Source organism: Talpa occidentalis, unplaced genomic scaffold (assembly GCF_014898055.3).
Source record: "Talpa occidentalis isolate TD23 unplaced genomic scaffold, MPIMG_talOcc4v2.1 talOcc4.13, whole genome shotgun sequence".
Lineage (NCBI taxonomy): Eukaryota > Metazoa > Chordata > Mammalia > Eulipotyphla > Talpidae > Talpa > Talpa occidentalis.
Window position 1 is genome coordinate 18,616,788 of NW_023601322.1, and position 21,078 is coordinate 18,637,865.

General features: G+C 40.0%; 1 protein-coding gene and 1 non-coding gene across 2 annotated transcripts in view; both read left to right on the forward strand.

Moving 5' to 3' along the window:
- Positions 1 to 21,078, forward strand: part of DYM (dymeclin) — a 309,395-nt gene that overhangs the window by 23,108 nt on the left and 265,209 nt on the right. The window contains exons 2-4 of the mRNA XM_054694056.1: positions 4,859 to 4,911; positions 17,947 to 18,040; positions 18,993 to 19,126. Of these exons, the coding sequence (XP_054550031.1) occupies positions 4,859 to 4,911; positions 17,947 to 18,040; positions 18,993 to 19,126 (281 nt within the window). The remainder of the gene's footprint in view (positions 1 to 4,858; positions 4,912 to 17,946; positions 18,041 to 18,992; positions 19,127 to 21,078) is intronic.
- LOC119243915 (U6 spliceosomal RNA) lies at positions 15,772 to 15,875 on the forward strand. Its single transcript, XR_005124899.1, has one exon. It is a non-coding gene; the product is annotated as a U6 spliceosomal RNA (small nuclear RNA).

The following is a 21,078-nucleotide window of genomic DNA, read 5'->3' on the forward strand; positions in this document are numbered from 1 at the left end:
GCAAATGATGATTTGTTAGTTGCCTGCTGCCAGAACATCTGAGCTCATTTGTTTAACTAAAACAGTACTGTGCATAGATGCCTATAACACGCAGCAACAGTTACCAACCACCCCAGTTGCTTACCACCTCATTTTAGCTCTAAATCAAGCAAATGGGAAAGAAGATTATTCTTGAAATGTTCCAAGAAGTTTAGAAAATTGGAGGATGGAGGGATGGGAGGGAAGGAATTCTATTATAACAATCAGTGTGTTGCTTTTGGCAGGGGTGTGCCTGGCTGATTTCCTTTGTAGAAATAAGTAATGCTTCAAAGTGCAGAAATTGCAGGAATACTGTAACACCAGAGCTCTTGAATCCTTTATTTAATAGGTAATTGCCAAGTGTTTTTCTTCTCACTGAGCCACTGTACCAGGCTTAGTGGGGAATACATAGGTAAATGAGACCGTTTTCCTGTTCCCACGGCGTTTAGAAACCTGGCATTAAAGATGTTTTTGACCAAAGATGGTGATTGTTAAGGAGGTGGTGGCAAGGGTGCTGTCTTCAGGTCATAGCCATGTGTGGGGACTCAGGCCTGATGGGCCACATCATAGAATCACAGGAGGACAGGTACTGGCTGGCTCACCACCAGAGGGAGCTTTCCAAGAGACATGGGATACTTCCCAGCTTCCCTGGTCTCTTTATCCTCAATGACAGAGAAATCAGACTGCTTCCAAAAGACATAATGTTGCATTTGGAAACAAGTATCTTAAAAAAGATTTTAATTAACATTTAAACTTGGGGATAGTGTCTGCCTTAAGGGCTGGAAAGTGTGAAGTTTTTCTTGAAGAGCAGGGGGAAATAATTAATTTTATTCTCTGGTAATGAAGTGTCTGACAATGGTATACACTCAGTAGTTTTTATTAAGTGCCTGCCTGGGAACACTGTGATGAACGAGAAGTCCACAAGCTAATGGTGGCCACAGACAAGCAGTTGGGCAGTCCTGCTACTGTTACTCAGTTTAATGAGTGGGTGCTTTTGGGGCAGAGACCAGTCTTCTCACCTGGTTTTGGTGATCAAAGGTTTCCTGGAGGAAGTGAGGTCCAAACCAACCTCACTAATTTGTGTTGGAGTAATCCTTTTTTCAGGGTAGCATTGTATTGAAAATAAATAATAAATAAAAAAGAAACAGAATCTGTTGGGGGACCATCCAGTGCTTTTCTGTTGGACAAGCTGAGATACCGAACTCTCTTCTCTAGGTATCTAGTGAACTTCTCTGGTCTTTGTGGTTTGCTGTCCTCTGCTATTAAGCTCTGCTTCCCAGAACATGCCAGACTTTGTGACTGCCATGCCTTTGCAGGTCCTATTCCTTGTGTCTAGAAAGCTTTTGTCTGCCCAACTGAGTTTTCTTGTTCCTGAGTACAGTTACTTTCTCCCTGATACCTTCTTACCTTTTAGACTACTCCTCAAGTTGGTTGGGTACACCCCCTCAGATTGGTTGGGTACACCCCCTGGCAGCTCTTCATTTCCCCCTGCCTGTGTCTTCATTCCTCGGTAGCCTGGAGACAGAGGGACCATCTCTCACAGAGCCCAGCTTGTCCTGGAGACCCAGGAAGAGTTTATTGAACAGATATATTCAGTAGCTTTTGAAAGTTATAGCCACATGTATATAATTGAAGCTTTTGGTTCCAGCTGGTTTTAAGAGAGTGTTATTGACTGAAGAAAGTAGAAGCACCAGTGAAACAGATTTTATGCATGTGGTCTAGTTATTAACCTCATAAAGCTCTTTACAGTCTTTTGCATTTTACACTTCTTTACTTTCATTTTTTGCCTGACTAACCAATAAATGGAGTCATTCATACTTCCCTGTTCTTGCCAGCTACTAATGTATATTATTAAACTGACCACAGCGATTTATTAATTAGAAGTCTTTTGGTTATTAACAAAAATCAATTTGATTTAATATATGCGAGAAAGAGGGGCATATGTGATGAAGATACAGGGATGTCTCATCGAATCCAAGATCAGAACCACCACTAGGCTCCAGGAAGTACTGGTCCGAAGAATCACAGAGCAGCAAGAATTCTGAGGGTCCTTTCTGTTGATCTTTGCTTTTCTCTGCAAAGCTTTTTTTCATCTTTCTTACTGACTTTTTCTCTGCTTCTCAGCGTGTAGAGGATGGCTTCCTAGATCCCCCAGCTTTTCAGGCAGGTTCCAGCCTTATGATATGGAAAGCCTGTCTTTCCAAGTCAGTTTCAAATTCCCCAGGATTCTGGCAGAGCTTAGGTAGGGGTCTCTCCCTGATCCAGTCAGCCCCAGAGGGGCTCCAGGATCATTTCTAGGTGGTTTTGGCTAAAAAAACACTTCAATCTTTCTTTTTTTAACAAAGATTTGTTTTTATTTATTTATGCATAGAAGAACTGTGGTGCAGGCCAGAGGTGCGGGGGTGGGGGGTGTGTGTGTGAGAGGATTCACCAGATACAGAGTGGGGAGCAGAATAGGCGAATCTACTGAACTACACTGCTGAGGGGAGCAGCAGGCGAGACAGGAGAGGTCATAGGATTTAAATGTGCTGATGAATTCAGAAGTGCTTTGAAAAACATTTAAAGGGTTATATGAATGTAAGGCATTATTTTAACTTATTAGGTAGGAAAAAAAACCCACTACATTTTGGAATCAATATCATTTATTGAGATGCTATCTAAGTTAGGTGCTATCTTAGTTCTTTGTACATATTACATAATTGAATCATAACAACCTCCTTTGGAAGCAGACTCTGTTGTTATCATCTCTGTTTTCTTGGAGGAAGCTAACGACATAAAGAATTAAGGAATCAGCCCAAGGTTATGTTACTAGTGGAGTGCCCTTCCCCTCTTAATAATAGCCATCCTAATGGGTGTGAAAATGCTATCTCATTGTGGGTTTGTTTGGGAATTCTTTACTGTCCAGTGACATTGAATATTATTTACTATACCTGTTGATTGTTTACATGTCTTTGGAAAAATGTCTTTTTTATGTCCTTTGTCCATTTTTAAACGGGCTTTTGTTTTTGAGTTGGAACTTTAAAAAAAAAATATATTCTGGATTTGTAAGTATTTTTTTTTAAGATTTATTTTATTTATTTTTTAAAAGATTTATTTATTTATACAAGCACTGGGTACAGTCAGAAGCGCGGGAGGGTGAGAGAATTCACCAGAGCCAGAGCAGGGAGCAGAACAGGCAGAAGGACCGAAGTACACTGCTGGGGGAGCAGCAGGCGGCAGGAGAGGTCTGTGCGCCATGTGGGACCCTCACCCCTTGGCCGGGGATCGAACTGGCGCTACAGAGGCTGCGTGCAGCTTCGCAGCCCTGCGCTCAACCGTTGCGCCACCAGGGGAAGCCCAAGATTTATTTATTTTTATACAAGAACTGGGGTGTAGGCCAGAGGCGTGGGAGGGTGAGAGGATTCACCAGAGACAGAGTGGGGAACAGAACAGGCAGACGGACAGAAATACACTGCTGAGGGAGCAGTGCGAGAGACAAGAGAGGTCTGCCATGCCATGTGGTTATCTCCCTGGCCGGCAGGGACTCGAACCCATGCTGCAGAGGCTGCAGACAGCTTCACAGCGCTGCGCTCAACTTGCTGCGCCACCGGGGAGGCCCTGGATTTGCAAGTATTTTCCCCATTTCATTGCATTAACCTTTCACCTTGTTGATAGTATTCTTAGATGTGCAGAAGTCCATCTTACCTGTTTTTTCTTTTTTCTTTTAATTTTAAGGTTTCTTTTAATTTTTATTTATTTATTTACACAAGTGCCAGGGTACAGACCATATTCGCGGGAGGGTGAGAAGATTCACCAGAGACAGAGTGGGGAACAGAACAGGCAGACTGATGAAATACACTGCTGAGGGGAGCAGCGGGTGAGACAGGAGAGGTTTGCTGCGCCATGTGGGATTCTCGCTGGCCGGCTGGGATCGAACCCATGCTGCAGAGGCTGTGGACAGCTTCACAGTGCTGCGCTCAACTGCCTGCGCCACCAGGGGAGGCCCACCTGTTTTTTCTTTTGATGCCAGTCTTTGGTGTCATATCTGAAATCTTTGCCAAAATCAATATCATGAAGCTTTCCTTTACTGATAAGGGTTTTTTTTTTTTTAAATGTCTGCCTTTGTCTCTCCTGTCTTTCTGTACCTCTCTGTGTCTGTTTCTCTTTGTCTGTATATTTATAATTGTATCTCCTGAAAATAATGGCATTTTTCTAAATAATCTTTAATCCCATGATCAGTATTCACCCTAGAACCAGGCAGATGGGGCCCCTGCATTGTGCTCTGTACTTTGGAGTGCCTTACTCAGAATTTTTTAAGTCCCCCCAACCTTCCTCTCCACCCTGAAAGGCAGGGTGCCAGAACTCTTTTTTTGTTAGAATCTCATATTGACAGTTATTACAGTAAATTTTCTAATTACATAGAAAATAGAAGCTAACTTTATTTCACTGACTTTATTGCTCACCCACTGTATAACTTAATTTCCTTCCCTTCTAAATATTTTCTCTCTCTTTTTTAAAAGATTCATTTATACATACAAGAACTGGGGTACAGGCCAGAGATGTGGGGGGTAAGAGGATTCACCAGAGACAGAGTGGGGAACAGAACAGGCAGACTAACTGAAGAACACTTCTGAGGGGGGCAGCGGGCGATTCAGGAGAGGTCTGCTTGCCATGTAGGTCACCTCCCTGGCCAGGGATTGAACTTGTGCTGTCGTGGCTGCGGTGAGCTTCATAGGTTGTGTCTTAATTCCTTCCATCAGCAGGGAAGCCCCTATTTTCTCTTTTTGTACAGTCTTTTAATTTGTTAGTATGTACATATTTAGTGCTATAGTTATTAATTACTTTTCTTCTATCTTTCCAGTACTGAGTTGAAGCTCTTGGAGGAGGCAACTGTTTCAGTCTGCAAGTCTTTAGGTAAGAGGGAAAAAACTGAGCGCGCACATGCATGTACATGTGTAAATGGGGACAATTATTTAAAAGTTTGTAAATTTTGATAGTATAGCATGAATTGAATTTAATGAAGTGATATATTCCTGATGATAATAATAGTAGTAATAATAATAGTAATAATAATTCATGGTGGTCATTGATACCACTCGAAGGTACCGTCAGTCAATATGTTTGGTGGTGGGCCTCCCCTGGTGGCGCAGCAGTTGAGCGCTGGGTTGCGAGGCTGCCCGCAGCCTTTGCAGCGCCAGTTTGATCCCTGGCCACTGGCGAGGGTCCCACAAAAAAAAAAAAAAAAAAAAAGATATGTTTGGTGAATTTGCAGTAGTGGTAATGTACTCTGCTAAGCCGTAGATTCTCATTCAGCTTGTTCTTTTCGTGAATTTAGAAATACTGAAAAAAATCCTAAACACTGAGTTACTTTTATACTTGCATGGACAATTCACATAAAATAAAGGATTTGTCCAGTGATTTGCCAGCTGCATGGACTTACACTGTTGTCAGCCTAGTTAACTAGAATAATTACCACTCATTAATATGAAATATTAGGAAACTTGCTGTTTTGGTAAAGTACATGGGCTCAGGAATCATTTATGATGTTAATTTCAGCTTTGCTATTTATTAGCAGGGTCTTAATTTCCTTATTTGAATTCCAGGGTTCTCATGAGGAAAAAACAAAACAAAACATAGGAAATATCCAGTATGTTGCCTAGCTTCTCCTCATTATTCACTATTTATAGCAACAGATGTTACCTATTTTGGGCCTTATTTCTTTATATACTTTACTTTCAAGTTGTTAACAATTGGAAAGGGATGTATATGATTTTAAAAAATGCAGATAATTGTATTTACATTTCATTGTTGCCTTGGAAATTAGGGATAATTGTATCTTTAAAATGCCTAACGTGCAAGTACTTAATAAGTGATAATGATATTCTGTTTTTAAATCAAGCTGTACTCCATGTAAGTTACTTTGCTAAAAAAACTTTAATGAAATATTTTTGCTTTTAAAAACAAATTATGTTGGTAATGATAGAGGTGTTATTGTAGTAGTTGCCTTGAATTTCGCAGTTACAATCAAGAAAGTCAGCTGAATAAAGCTGACTTTTAAGAAATTAAAGGGCAGTTTGATCCTGAAAATTAAAAAAAAATTACATAACAGTGATGACAGTGCAGTTAATATGATGGTTTTTCAAGGTCACTTTGGATTTCTAATAAAAATAGCATTTTAAAATGGATGTAACGCTTATTATATATAATGTGGGAAACATTCTGAAATGTGAAAAAGGCAACAATTGCTCTAATTCCACAAACCTGACATAGTCATTAATAATTTTGTGTGTTGGGCCTCCCTGGTGGCACAGAGTGTTGAGCGCAGGGCTGTGAAGCTGTCCGTAGCCTCTGCAGCACTGGTTTGATCCCGGCCAGCCGCGGAGATACCCACATGGTGCAACAGACCTCTTCTGTCTCACCCGCTGCTCCCCTCAGCAGTGTATTTCATCATTCTTCCTGTTCTGTTCCCCGCTCTGTCTCTGGTGAATCTTCTTACCTCCCACATATCTGGTTTGAATCCTGGTTCTTGTATAAATAAATAAATCTTAAAAAAAAAAACTTTTGTGTGTTGCCCTCTTTTACCCATTCTTTGGATATACATTCACACATATTCCCTCCCCCTCCTGCCCCCACCCCCTCAGTTACTTTATTTATCTATCTATCTATCTATCTATCTATCTATCTATCTATCTATCTATCTATCTATTTATTTTAAGAACTAGAGAACTGCAATTTTTTTTTAAAAAGATTTATTTATTTATACAAGCATTGGGTACAGTCAGAAGCGTGGGAGGGTGAGAGCATTCACCAGAGCCAGAGCAGGGAGCAGAGCAGGCAGAAGGACCGAAGCACACTGCTGAGGGGAGCAGCCGGCGGCAGGAGAGGTCTGCGCGCCATGTGGGACCCTCCTCTGGTGGCCGGGGAGCAGCCGGGGATAGAACCGGCGCTGCAGAAGCTGCTGGCAGCTTCGCAACCCAGCGCTCAACCGCTGTGCCACTGCCACCAGGGAGGCTCCCCTCAGTTACTTTAATCTGTAGTTTTCACTTGACATTATATATTTAAGTGTGTCATTATATATTTAAAACTACTTTAGGGAAGAGCAAAACAAAACAAAGCAAAACACATTTAATGCCAAAACTTTCAGTAATACAGTGAGTGGATGGTTAAAATAAAAATCTTCTCATTTTAAACAACACAGGAAACCATTGATTTTTTTCAGAGTATTCTGTGTATAATGATTTATATGCACAGTTTTATTTAGGTGGTATTATGTCACTTTCGCTCAGCAGTATTCAGGAACTTCTTTGCATGTCAGTAAATGTAAATGCATATCAACTTCTAGGGCTCTGTGGGTCTGCAGCACATTTTGTCTGAAATTTGTTATTTTACTTGTGGAGGATATGTTTGCTGGGTGGAAAGTTCTGGGTTGACATTAATTTCTTTTCTGTATTTTATGGATATCATTTTTTGCTTTTTAAAAATTTTTTTGATATCACTAAGAAGTATACTAGTTTTCTGGCTGCTTTTATTTATTTTTTTTAAAGATTTGTTTTATTTATGCATACAGGAACTGGGGTACAGGCCAGAGGTGTGGGAAGGGAGTGAGAGGATTCACCAGAGACAGAATGGGGAGCAGAACAGGCAGATTGACTGAAGTACACTGCTGAGGGGAGCAGTGGGCAAGTCGGGAGAGGTCTGCTGCACCATGTGGGTAGCTCCCTGGCAGGGGATCAAACTTGTGCTGCAATGGCTGCAGATAGCTTCGTAGGTTGCATCTTAACCCCTTGCGCCACCAGAGAGGTCCTGGCTGCTTTTATTTTTGAGATGAAAGCTGTCAACCTTATTCTTGTTCCTTTGAAAATAATGTTAATTTTTCCTTCTGGATACTTTTGTGTATTTCTCTCTGCCCTTTGGTTTTTGGCATCTGAGAATGATATACTGAGAAGTGTTCTTTTGTTTTCCTCCCCCTGCTTGAGGTTTATAGAGCTTCTTAAATTTCTGGATCAATGCCTTTCATCAGTTTTGGAAAATTCTCAGCCATTATCAGGTTTATATATTGTTTCTGTCCCATTCTGTTTCTCCTTTCCTTCTGAGACTTTTGTTATACTGCTGTCAACATTTTTATTATATCCCATATGTCTGTTAGGCTCTTTTTTCTTTTTTGTATTTTACATTTTTTATTGTTTTTGACCTTCATTAGTATATTTTCTATTAATCTGTCTTTAGCTTACTAATCTTCTCTTACATATCACCTGCTATTAAACCTACTTATTGAGATTTTTAAAATAAGGTTTTAATTTTAGAATAGCTTTGCATTTATAGGAAAGTGGCAAAACTAATATTGAGAGTTCCCATATAATACTCACTAGTTTCCCTTATTAACTTATGTTAATATGATACAGTTGTCACAAATAAGGTATCACTGTGGTACATTGTTATTAACTGGACACAATTCAGATTTCACTAGTTTTTTCCTCCTTTTTCTGTTCTGGAATTGCACTTAGAATCCCACATTATATTTAGTTAGCCTGTCCCCTTAGGCTCCTCTGGTCTGTAACAGTTTCTCATTTTCTTTATTTTTGATGACTTTTAGAGTTTCAGGGAATGTTGGTAGGGTATTCCAGAATGTCCCTTAATTTGAGTTTGTTTGATGTTTTTCTCATGGTTATATTGGGGTGATGAATTTGTAGGAGGAACACCACAGTATTCTCAAGTGTTGTTCTCAACATGTCATATTGGGATACACTGATGGTGTTAATCTTGGTTACTTGGCCAGGGTTGTGACTGTCCATTGAAAGTTGCCCCCACCTCCATCCCCACCCCCTTGCCATTGTGTCATTTTTGAAGGAGATTTTTTTTCTGAATATAAATTCTTTGTTGACATTTTTTTCTATCATTCCTTTGGGTATTATCAATCTGTTGCCGTCCAGTCTTCTTTTCAGGTGGGAAGTGTGTTGTTAATTTCAGGTGGGAAGCATTGTTGTTTCCCTGTAATTTAAATTATGACTTTTTTTCTTGCTGCTTTTAAAGTTTGCTCTTAGCCTTTTAAAATTTTCTTATTTTTTTGTTTTACTTGGGGTGTGTTGATATTCTTGGAGTTATAGATAGTGTTTTTATCAGTTTTGGAAAGTTTGTGATCATTATGTTTATCATGCATCTCAAATTTATCTTTATTACTTCTCCTAAATGCACACATGAGATTTTCTGAATCAGAGGCAGATTTCTAATTAAATACTTCATAGTAAATAATACTTGAATTGGTCCCACTTTGCCCTAGTTCTCACCTGCTAAGACATTGCTGTGAGAGCCAGCTCACTTGTTTCATGTGAGTGAGGGGGGGATGAGGAAAAATATTTCCCCTGCTTTTGAAGGAGGAGTTAACTACCCCTCTCTTCACCTGATTCTAGCCCTTTTGTATGTAAATAAAGTCTCTTCTGGAATCAGATACCCTCCTCACCTTGAGTTTTAGTGCCAACAGATGTCTCCAAGTTCTGTCCTCATTCTTCCTGGAAATCTTGATACTTAGGAAGATAATACTCTAGCCTCTCCTGCACCTTTGGAGCCAAGCTTGGCAGATTTCCTGTGATGTAACGGAATAGATTTTGGTGAAATAGGAGTTTTAAACACATGATTATAGTTCCAATGGCCTGCAAAATGTTTCTAGGAGGAGTAAAAGCAGACATTGGCTCACTTGATACCATATATATTTTCCTGGCTCAGGAGGCAAGGGGATGTTTTAAGGGAACACGGAGAAACATGGGAAAGTTTTATTTCCCACAGTCTTTTCAGTTATTTTTTTCTGCCCCTTTTCTTATCCTATTGCGCCTCCTGCTACTATTTCTGTGTTTACTTAGTCCTGGGTGTAGCCCTTAGTCATGATACGGTACTTAATGCTCAAGCATGGCCCTTCAGGGATGTCAGTGGAAAGTTCTAGAGAGTAACCAAGTCCCTCTAATTTGGCGGAAGTTACTCCAACTTTAAATTCTGCCTCTCCAGCACGAGGCAGCTGCTAAAGTGTTCACATAGTTGTGACTGTTTTGTTTTCCATCTGGCCCTTGGTTTCTTTTTCTGTCTGTGCACAGTGTAGGGGTCAACCCAGCTTGCCAGGTACCTTCTCCTTTACTCTCATTTGCCTCAAAACTCTGTAGGTGAATCATCAGTTCTTTTCTGGTATCTAGTATTAGCCTAGAGGAAGTCTGAGGCTGTTTTAATTATTTTCTTTTCTCCCCCTCCCCCAATAGTATTTGTTTATTTATCAAGAGAAAATATTCTACAGCCCAAATATTCTTGTTTTCATAGATTCAGGAACAATTTAGTGACAAACTTCTGTGGAAGTCAAGCCAAAGAAATCCTTTGTTTCAAGATCACTTTGCACTCTGAAATACACCTGGTCTCCTCAAAATCTTTCTTGGAATCGTAATTTCTGTAGAAATCTGTGTATGCTTTCTTTCTTGGTTTGGCCACTGTTTCTTGGTGGCAACTCAGGATGCAGTAATGCTCCAACAATATGAAATCACAGATGCTTGGCCAGAAGACCTGGCATCTGAGGCTTTGACAGAGTCCTGGAAGTCATGATAGTTGTCTCCTCAATACCACATACTTAAACTGCAGGAGAAAGGAGAGTGCCAGACTGCCTTCATTTTCTCTTTTTTGCCTCTTTGTTCATAAGACTTTTCCCTTTAATGATGAAATATTTCTCATCAAAATATTTTTCCTGTAATTTGATATGAGGTATTTTTATTGGTTTGTTAAGGTCTTTATCAGTTCTGAAATTTCTTAGTTATGACTTTGATGTACTTATTTTTTTAGTTTTTTCTCCTCCAATTAGGATTACCTGTAATGTTCATGGTGGGTCTCTGTCCTTTACCTTCTGTAGCTTCATTTTCTTCATCTCAGTTCTTGTATTTCTTCTTGTAGTTCTTTCTTTCTTTTCTTTTTTTTTCCCCAAAGATTTATTTATTTATACAAGCGCTGGGTACAGTCAGAAGCACGGGAGGGTGAGAGAATTCACTAGAGCCAGAGCAGGGAGCAGAGCAGGCAGAAGGACCCAAGTACACTGCTGAGGGGAGCAGCGGGTGGCAGGAGAGGTCTGCGCGCCATGTGGGACCCTCCTCCGTTGGCCGGGGAACAGCCGAGGATCAAACCGGCGCTGCAGAGGCTGTGGGCAGCTTTGCAACCCAGTGCTCAACCGCTGCGCCACCAAGGAGGCCCTCTTTTCTTTTTCTTTTTTTTTTAAAAGATTTATTTATTTACTTATACAAGAACTGGGGTACAGGCCAGATGCGCGGGAGGGTGAGAGGATCCACCAGAGACAGAGCGGGGAACAGAACAGGCAGACTGACGGAACAAACTGCTGAGGGGAGCAGCGGCGAGACAGGAGAGGTCTGACGCACCATGTGGGACCCTTGCAGGTCGGCCAGGAGCCAACCAGGGCTGCAGAGGCTGCGGGCAACTTCACAGTGCAGCGCTCAACCACCTGTGCCACTTCTGTTGAGTATTTTAATATATTACCAGTTCGTCTCTTTTATTATGCTGTGCATCTTTTGGCTGTTATGGCATCTATAGCTTATTATTATTATTTTTTATTTTTAAAGATTTCTTTATTTATACAAGCACTGGGTACAGTCAGAAGTGCGGGAGGGTGAGAGAATTCACCAGAGCCAGAGCAGGGAACAGAGCAGGCAGACTGATGAAATACACTGCTGAGGGGAGCAGTGGGAGCGGCAGGAGAGGTCTGTTGCGCCATGTGGGACCCTTGCCGGGTGCCGGGGATTGAACCAGCGCTGCAGAGGCTGCGGGCAGCTTCGCAGCCTAGCGCTCAACCGCTGTGCCACCAGGGGAGGCCCATCTGTAGCTTATTTTTAACTATCCCTAGTTTTTCCTAGATGTCAGGCTCTTTTCACTACACTCATTTTCCCCAGTAGCTTTGTGTTTTTTAAAAATAAAAAATAGGGCCTCCCCGGTGGTGCAGCAGGTTGAATGCTGCGCTGTGAAGCTGTCTGCAGCCTCTGCAGCATGGGTTTGATTCCCGGCCAGCTAGGGAGAAACCCACATGGCGCGGCAGACCTCTCCTGTCTCACTCACTGCTCCCCTCAGCAGTGTCTTTGGTCTGTCTGCCTGTTCCGCTCCCCGCCTTGTCTCTGGTGAATTATCTCACCCTCCTGTGCTTCTGACTGTACCCCAGTTCTTGTATAAATAAATAAATATAAAAAAAAGTGGTTGATGTTCCTGTCTTCTGCTAAAATTCTTTTGACGTTTTTGATTCAGTGCTTTGGAGGTTTCAGCATAACTTCTCCCTTATTCTGTTGTTCTGTAATTGTTGTTTTCTTATGCATTAAACCAGCAAATACTCATTGAGCACCAGCTATATTACAGGTTCTATTTTTTAATCTGGGTGTGTGATTGCAAAAAAGATTGACCCTGGTCACTTATCTCATAGGTCCATCTCAGTGGGGAAATCAGACCATAGATAAACATACATACATTTTATAAAATGATCACTTCAGAAAAATAAAACAGGCTAAGGGCTTAGAGGTTTCCCATGAAGGCACGTTGTTGTTACCAGCACTGGTGTGTTGTACAACACCTGTAGGTGTTTGTAAACTGCTGTTATTTTAGCTTGGAGATAGCCTGGTGCAGCTTTCTAACCTAATTTCTTGAAGCCAAGAAAGTTTTATTTTGTGCAGATTTGCTTGGTTGAAATGAGACCCACCATTGCCACCCTACTTCTTGAGGGAATTCTAAAATCCCTCGTTCAAACATCTAGATCAACATTTTACCCTGTCTACCTTCCAGCATAAATTGCCCTGATTTGGCTAGTTTGCTTCTTCGCAGTTGTCTTCTGGGAGTTGTAACCTCTGAGTTGGTATAGAAAGTTACTGGGTGGGAGGATTAACGTAAATTTTCTGGTTGAGTAGACAATGAGAAAGGGAGACTTTTTCCTCAACGCTATGTTCAGGTAGTTAGACTTGCTCAGGGTCCATTGATTAGCAAATAAGTTGATAGCTTTGTTCTTTAAAATTCGTAGTCAGTGAATGTTTCTCTTTTTTTGAGAATCTTCTATCCCAAATTAGCATTTTTATGAGCTTCTATCTTTTTGTATGTCTTCATGGATATTTTATTTTTAATTCTGTATTCTTCCACAAATAGAAATAAAACAAAAATTTCACACTCATACAAAAGCAGTCAGAATCATACTGTGGGGCCTCCCCGGTGGCGCAGTGGTTGAGCGCTGGGTTGCGAGGCTGCCCACAGCCTCTGCAGCGCCGATTTGATCCCCGCCGCCTGGCGAGGGTCCCACATGGCGCACAGACCTCTCCTGCCGCCCACTGCTCCCCTCAGCAGTGTGTACTTTGTCACTCTGCCTGTTCTCTCCGCTCTGGTGAATTCTCTCACCTTCCCACGCCTCTGACTGTGCCCAGTGCTTGTATAAATAAATAAATAAATCTTTAAAAAAAAAAAAGAATCATACTGTGGATTGCCCTGTGCTCATTTCCCAGTTTCAATCATTTTCACCTCGTGGCCAGTCTTGTTTCATTGGTATCTCTCACCTGTTTATTGAAGCATGGCATTTATACAAAAAAGTGCACAAGTAAAAAATATGTGTAAAATAAAATGCATATTCTCACTTTTTAATTGTATACAAATGTCAAGACAATATATTTTATCCATAGTCACATTTGAATTTGAAACAACTCTGTCAATATCTTACATCTATAAATATTTTATTTCTTAAAAAGATTTATTTATTTAGGCATACAAGAGCTGGGGTGTAGGCCAGAGGTGCAGGGTTGGGAGAATGAGAGGATTCACCAGAGACAGAGTGGGGAGCAGAACATGTAACAGGGTGTTGCCCAGGAAAAGGGGAAATTCCAGGTTCCCTGCCCCATCCAAAGGAGGGTGGAGCTGAGCAGAGAAGAGAAGAAGCTGGAGAGAAGACTGAAGAAGGAAGGAAGCAGGATGGAGAGCATTGAGGGGCCCTGAAGGAGGCACATGGAGCAGAGAAACATGTGGAGAAACTGCACTTGGTTTTTGGTCCTGGACTGGTTGAAACAGATATGGGTGAGAGACCCTTGGGGAGGTTAACAGTGGCAGCTTTTATCTTGATTTTGATTTTGTTCTTTTCCTCCCAAACTTGTCTGTTTGTTTCTGACCCTTTTCTGTGGGTCCCCACCAGAAGGTGCTTTAGACTTGTGGCAGGCTTTTGGGCCTTGCTCTGGGACAATCCTGTTTGGGTGGACCTTAACCCATGAGTGGATGGGTAACTTCCAGTGCTTGGTTTGGAAACTGTATTCTATCTTTTCTGTATTGCACATTAATTGTATTAAAGTTCCTTTCCATTAAAGGTCTATATGTTTTGTCTTGCTGTAATGGATGGTAGAACCTGTTTAGAACAGGCAGGTCTGGGGGTTATAGGGTGCCTCTCTCCCGGCCCTGTAACAAGTAGGCTGATCTGCTGAAATACACTGCTGAGAGGAGCAGTGGGCAAGACAGGAGAGGTGTGCTGTGCCATGTGGATTAGTTCCCTGGCCAGGAATCGAACTTGTGCTGCTGTGGCTGCTGATAGCTTGATAGTGCTGAGACTTAAACCCTTGTGCCACCAGGGAGTTCCCATATATATTTTTTAAGGATTTTTGTAAGAAAAAAGTACCTGTATCTTACTAAGGAATCAACATAATAAAATGTATACTGAGTTTTGAAACTTCTGATTGTCTCAGTTTGCTTGAATTAAGATCTAAGTAAGGTCCGCACATTGCTATTGGCTGATAATTTTTTAAAATTTTATTATTTTAAAAAATTTATATATTTTACATCATTGTTCATTTTTGTACAATGTATGCTTGTTTGCTTTCTCCTTTTAGGTGTAGTCCCTGTAAAATTCCCACCACCGGGGCCTCCCTGGTGGCACAGGGGTTAAGACGCAACCTATAAAGCTATTTGAGTAACTGCAGCACAAGTTAGATCCCCAGCCAGGGAACTACCCATGTGGCACAGCAGACCTCTCCTGACTCGCCAGCTGCTTCCCTCAGCAGTGTATTTCAGTCAGTCTGCCTGTTCTGATTTCTACTCTGTCTCTGGTGAATCCTTTCACCCCTCCCCCACATCTCTGGCTTATACCCCAGTTCTTGTATTCATAAATAAATAAATCTTAAAAAAAAGATTAAAAAAAAACTCCCACCACCAGTTCACCCGTGAACCATCACCTTAGTCTCTTGTGCTCTTCTCTCCCATTTTAATCCCTCTTCCTCCCCTTCCCTTGCAGAATGTCTCTGATTTATGGTTTTGGCATATAAATGTTTAGGATTCTTTTCATAATTAGCTTCCTCCTACATTTGTCTTTCTCTTCATTTCTTCCTATTGGGCTTCTCCAGCCAGCAGCAATGGCATCACTGGGAGACTTTAATGAGGTGCAGAATCTCATATCACACATCACATATGCAGAATAAGAACTTAAACTTTAGTAAGAATGTCTCGTGATTTGAATGCACATCAAATTACGCCAATTTCTATAGTTGTAGGGTGGGCCTAGGATTCTGCATTTCCAATAAGCTTCCATATGATGCTCACCCATGAGCCATACTTGCTTTACCAAGGTGCTACAACATTTTATCACAAGAAAGTTAAGCAACAATTTGCTTTGTCTGTCAGTTTGCAGGTAGATCTGAGTTAGATTGGCAGTTGCTAAGCACTAAGCAAGTGTGCTGTAATGGTGTGCTTATTCCCATGTAGTTTTGAAAAGCACATGCGGACCTGAATTTTTAAAAAAAAATTCTAGTGCTCGCTTTGGCAGCACATATACTAAAATTGGAAAGACACAGAGATTAGCATGGCCTCTGTGCAAGGATGCCATGCAAATTCGTGAAGCATTCCATTAAAAAAAAATTCTAGAGAGCTCCATCTTCCCAAATCTTTGACACATTTTTAAGTAGTTCAAATATATACACAGAGATGGCAGCAAAAGCATAATTCTCTGATCTGCATAAAGATGAATGCTCCTGGCAGCACAGGCCAATGTGTTTGAGTGTTTGCATTTTTGTTTTTCAAAATAGTTAAAATTTTATTTCAAAAGAGAAATAAATATCAAGAACTCTGGAGTTTCACAGTTTAAAAGCAATTGGTAAAGCAGAAAAAGTGGACATCTGTCACTAATGTATTGTTTGATTTTGGACCCAACATTAACCTCTGTGGATCAGTAAAATGAAAGATCTGACCAAGTGGTCTCTCCCTTCTGATGAATTCTTAACTAGTGAGCTACAACGTATTAGTCAGTATTCTGTAGAGAAACAGAACCCATAGGGTGGATGGAGATATATAAAATGGAGATTTATTATAAGAAATTGGCTCATTGATTATGGAGACTGAGCAGTTCTATTATCTGCTATCTGCAAGCTGGAAACCCAGGACATTTAGTGGTATAAATTCTAGTCTGAGTCCAGAGACCTGAGTCCAGTGGTGCCACTGTTGGAAGCCATAGTCCAAGGGTAGGAAAAATTCCATTTCTCAGCTCATGTAGTCAGGCAGAGAGGGAGAATTCACCCTTCCTCTGACTTTTTGTTCTATTTGGGCCCTCGGTGGGTTGACTGATGCCCCACTTTGTGGAGGGTAGTCAGCGTTATTCAGTCCACCAATTGAAATGCAGAAACACCCTCATAGATACACTGGGAAATGTGTTTAACCAGTATTCTGGGCATCTATTGGCCTAGTCAAGTTACTACCATCCCATATGTCTTGCTGTGCAGCCTGATAGAACTTTAATATTTTCCTTAAGTCAAATACCTTGCTTGTATGGATTGGTATAGCATAGCAGTTGAGAGCCAAAGATTTGAACCAGTAGATGATGTGTCTTAGAGCAAGTAACACTTTACAGGTGAGTATCTGTAATATGTAGGTTATATTGGTACTTATCTTCATAGGTAGTTTTGAGGATTAAATAAGGTAATGCATATAAAGCATTTAGTGCATGTCTTTCAATATCTGTCGGTGTTGTTTCTTTCAAAGATGAGAAAGCTGAAGTTGGAGAAGTAAAGTGATTTGTCTAGGTTAATTATAGACTTTGATCTAGAAATCAGATCCTCTGATTCCCAGTATAATAGTCTCTTACTTCTTCAGGCTGGATTTGCTGAAATGCTTATGTTTTAAACTTAAAAAGTTGTAAATACACTGTTCAACATTTTTTTAAAAAAAATATTTATTTATTTATTTATTTATTTATTTATTTATTTATTTATTTATACAAGCACTGGGTACAGTCAGAAGCTCGGGAGGGTGAGAGAACTCACCAGAGTCAGAGTGGAGAGCAGAGCAGGCAGATTGATGAAATACACTGCTGAGGGGAGCAGCGGGCAGCAGGAGAGGTCTGCGCGCCATGTGGGACCCTCCCCAGCTCGCCGGGGATTAAACCGGTGCTGCAGAGGCTGCGGGCAGCTTCGCAAACCAGCGCTCAACCGCTGTGCCACTGGGGAGGCCCTAACATTTTTTTCTGATCAAACTTCTAACCATGTTACTTTCCTTATATATCTGTTTATTTTTCATTGAAAGAATTTGTGATTATCTAAATAAGTTTTACCTTTACAGTTTATTATATTCTATATACTGGGAATATAGAAGATCAGTTTTCAAATTTTTAAAAAAGCATATTCTTTTTAAAGTGAAAGATATAAATGTGTAAATATATATTTATAAACATACCTTTTCCTTACAATTTTGAATTCTGAGATGAGATAGCTATTTTCCTTTACTATTTCTATCAGTTTCATTTTGTAAATAATCTCTTGTTCAAAATTAAGTAGCTGTTTCTGTCATTGCATATTTTTCTGGTTAGAAGTGAAATTGGCGTTAAGGTTGGCCAATGATTGACATTTGCTCTTATAAGTGAGTATATTATGATATATATATTCACTTTGAAATCAGTTCTTAATTTTAACTTAAATTTTTTTTCTTCTCTTGCAGTTGTAAACAATCCTCGAACAAGAAACCTTGGTGCACTAATTAAAGTCTTCCTTTCTAGAACCAAAGAACTAAAACTTTCAGCAGAATGTCAAAAGTAAGCTGACTGATTAATTGATGTTCTCTTTATGTTTAACAATATGGATATTTTAATTTTTCATAGAAGTAGATTATGGGCTTTTGAAAACTATAGAAGAATTATTTTTGTCATTAAAAGAATAAAATAAAAGAGGTTTTCATTTACTGTCTAAGTCATTGGGATGAGATCATAAATTCTGGAATCTGATTTCAGCATGTAGATAGTCGTTAGAAATACTTTCTTTAAGAAGATCAATAGTGATGAAATTATTATTTTAAAATGTAATTTCCCCTTGTTATCTCTGTTGACCACATTTAGTTTAAGTAATGACTTAGAATATTGTTTCATTTTCTATCTGATGCCTTTATATCTTTCATATTCTTTCATGAAAGAAGGTTTATGTTAAATATTATAGTTTTATTTTAGGTACAGTGAATAGTTAACCTTTTAGGTACTCGGCAGTTTTGAAAACCATTTTTTGCATGGCAGTCTCTTAAAAAGTTATTCCTCGTCTTGCTTCCAAGCAAATTAAATTCAATTAAAATTTTTCTTATGAGTTCAGGATTATTAATTCAAATAGCAAGTATTATGCTGTGCTGCAGCCAGTGCCCAATTTTAAATTTTGGCTGGGTATTTACATATATTCCCTTTGATGTTACTATCATTTTTCTGCGTTTTAAGCTTTCTTTTCTTTGAATTGCCAGTGTGTGGGACAACTATAAAATTAAGAACACAGAACATTCATGCCTAGCGTAAAGTATTTTTATTAAGTTGACTCACTAAGTAAGATGCACAGAATGAAATGTGAAGTAGCTAATAGGTATCACATGTGCGATTAAAAGGTATGGACATTGTTCTTACATTGTAAACAGAATGGGTAAAATGATTGAGAAATTGTGGTTTAGAAATAAACTGATGATGCTCATGATTAACTATTGATTCTTGCGTGATTTTGGTCTTTCTTTTCTAGCCACATCTTTATTTGGCAGACACACAATGCTTTGTTTATTATTTGCTGTTTGCTGAAAGTGTTCATCTGTGAAATGCCAGAGGAGGATTTACAGATTCATTTTACTTATGAAGAAAAATCTCCTGGCACTTATAGTAAGTATTGTTTTTGAAGATGTTCTGGGGATAGCATATGTAACATGAAAGAATGAAATGTGAGGATTAAAAGTATAATTTTCATTTTTGAATGACTAGACATAGTTACTTTTTCTTCCCCTATATTAATTGAAATGAGCCAAGATTCTTAAAGTTTATTTTTCCTATTATTTTTTAATAGGGAAGTCAGTAGATTTGAGACTTATTTATTTTGATTTCCATGCACATGGAAAATAAAAATAACGAGTATTCCTTTCAGAGGTCAATTTAAATATTAATTAGGGCAATACATTGTTACGGGAGATTTACAGGTCAGAATTACAGGTTTTATAAATATTAGTTTACTTTCATAGGACATAATAATAACTGAGTCTGGTGTCTTGAAACTACTTGATAGAGGAAACATTTTCGAGGACAGTTTTATAATGCTGATGTCTCTTCATTTTCTGAAGATATAAATGCCAAGCTTACCATTTTCTCCTGATACTGTTGAGATTTTTTTTTGTTAGTGGTTAGGATGGCCTGTAGTTTTCAAGATTAGCTGCTGGTAATTCATGTCTTAGCATTAAAACTTATAACCTGGAAGGTGAAAGTATAGAATGGGTTCATTAACAAATGATATATGGGGAGTGCACTGTCCCTCCATCCTCCCTTCTTTCTGAGGGCAAAGTAAGTCTTCCTCTTGTGTTTCCTGGGCTCATTTTTCAAAACACAACACTGCTTCAGTGAGGCTTTTTTAGCCACCCTTCTTTAAGCATTGATTTTGAATTTGTCTTTTTAAAGATTTATTTATTTATGCATAAAAGAACTGGGGTGTAGGCCAGAGGTGCTGGGGGTGAGAGGATTCACCAGAGACAGAGTGGGGAGCAGAACAGGCATATCTATTGAAATATACTGCTGATGAGAGCAGTGAGTGAGACTGGCGAGGTTTGCTGTGCCATGAGGTCAGCTCCCTCGCTGGTGATGGAACTCAGGCTGCAGTGGCTGGTAAAAGCTTGATTGCTCTGTGACTTAACCCCTGTGCCACGAGGGAGGCCCCCATTGATTTTTTTTTTTTTTTTTAAGATTTATTTATTTATTTATACAAGCACTGGGTACAGTCTGAAGCGCAGGAGGGTGAGAGAATTCACCAGAGCCAGAGCGGGGAGCAGAGCAGGCAGAAGAACTGAAATACACTGCTGCGGGGAGCAGCGGGTGGCAGGAGAGGTCTGCACGCCATGTGGGACCCTCCTCTGGTGGCCTGGAGCAGCTGGGGGTCGAACCAGTGCTGCAGAGGCTGCGGGCAGCTTTGCAGCCCAGCGCTCAACCGCTGTGCCACCAGGGGAGACCCGATTTTTTTTCTTAAAGGTTTATTTATTTATGCATACAAGAACTGAGGTACAGGCCAGAGGTGCTGGCGGTGAGGGGGTTCACCAGCGACAGAGTGGGGAACAGAACAGGAAGATTGAAATACACTGCTGAGGGGAGCAATGGGCAAGTCAGGAGAGGTTTGCTGCACCTTGTGGGTAACTCGCTGGCCAGCTGGGGTTAAACTCGTGCTGCAGTGGCTGCGGATAGCTTCATAGGCTGTGTCTTAACCCCTTGCGCCATTAAGGAGGCCCCCCCCCCATTGATTCTGAATTTTAAGAGAAGAAGATATTTAATTTTCTACTTTGAAAATTAGCCTTTTTATATTTATTCAATATATACTTGTTATATATATATATAAATATATTTGTTGAATATAAAATATAAACAGCACCTTTAATGAGAATTGTGTCTTACATGTATTAGTTTTGGTAGATTTTGTTTTTATGGTACCAACAGTGCCAAAACATTTGTTTGGTGAGTTTCAAGTCTTTCTTTAAAGTTCTAGCATCAAGAATGGGGTAAATGTTTCTCTCTTAAAGTGTGAGAGCATCCTCATACCAGCACTTGCAAATCCAACACTTTGTTTTGCATTATTACTTAAA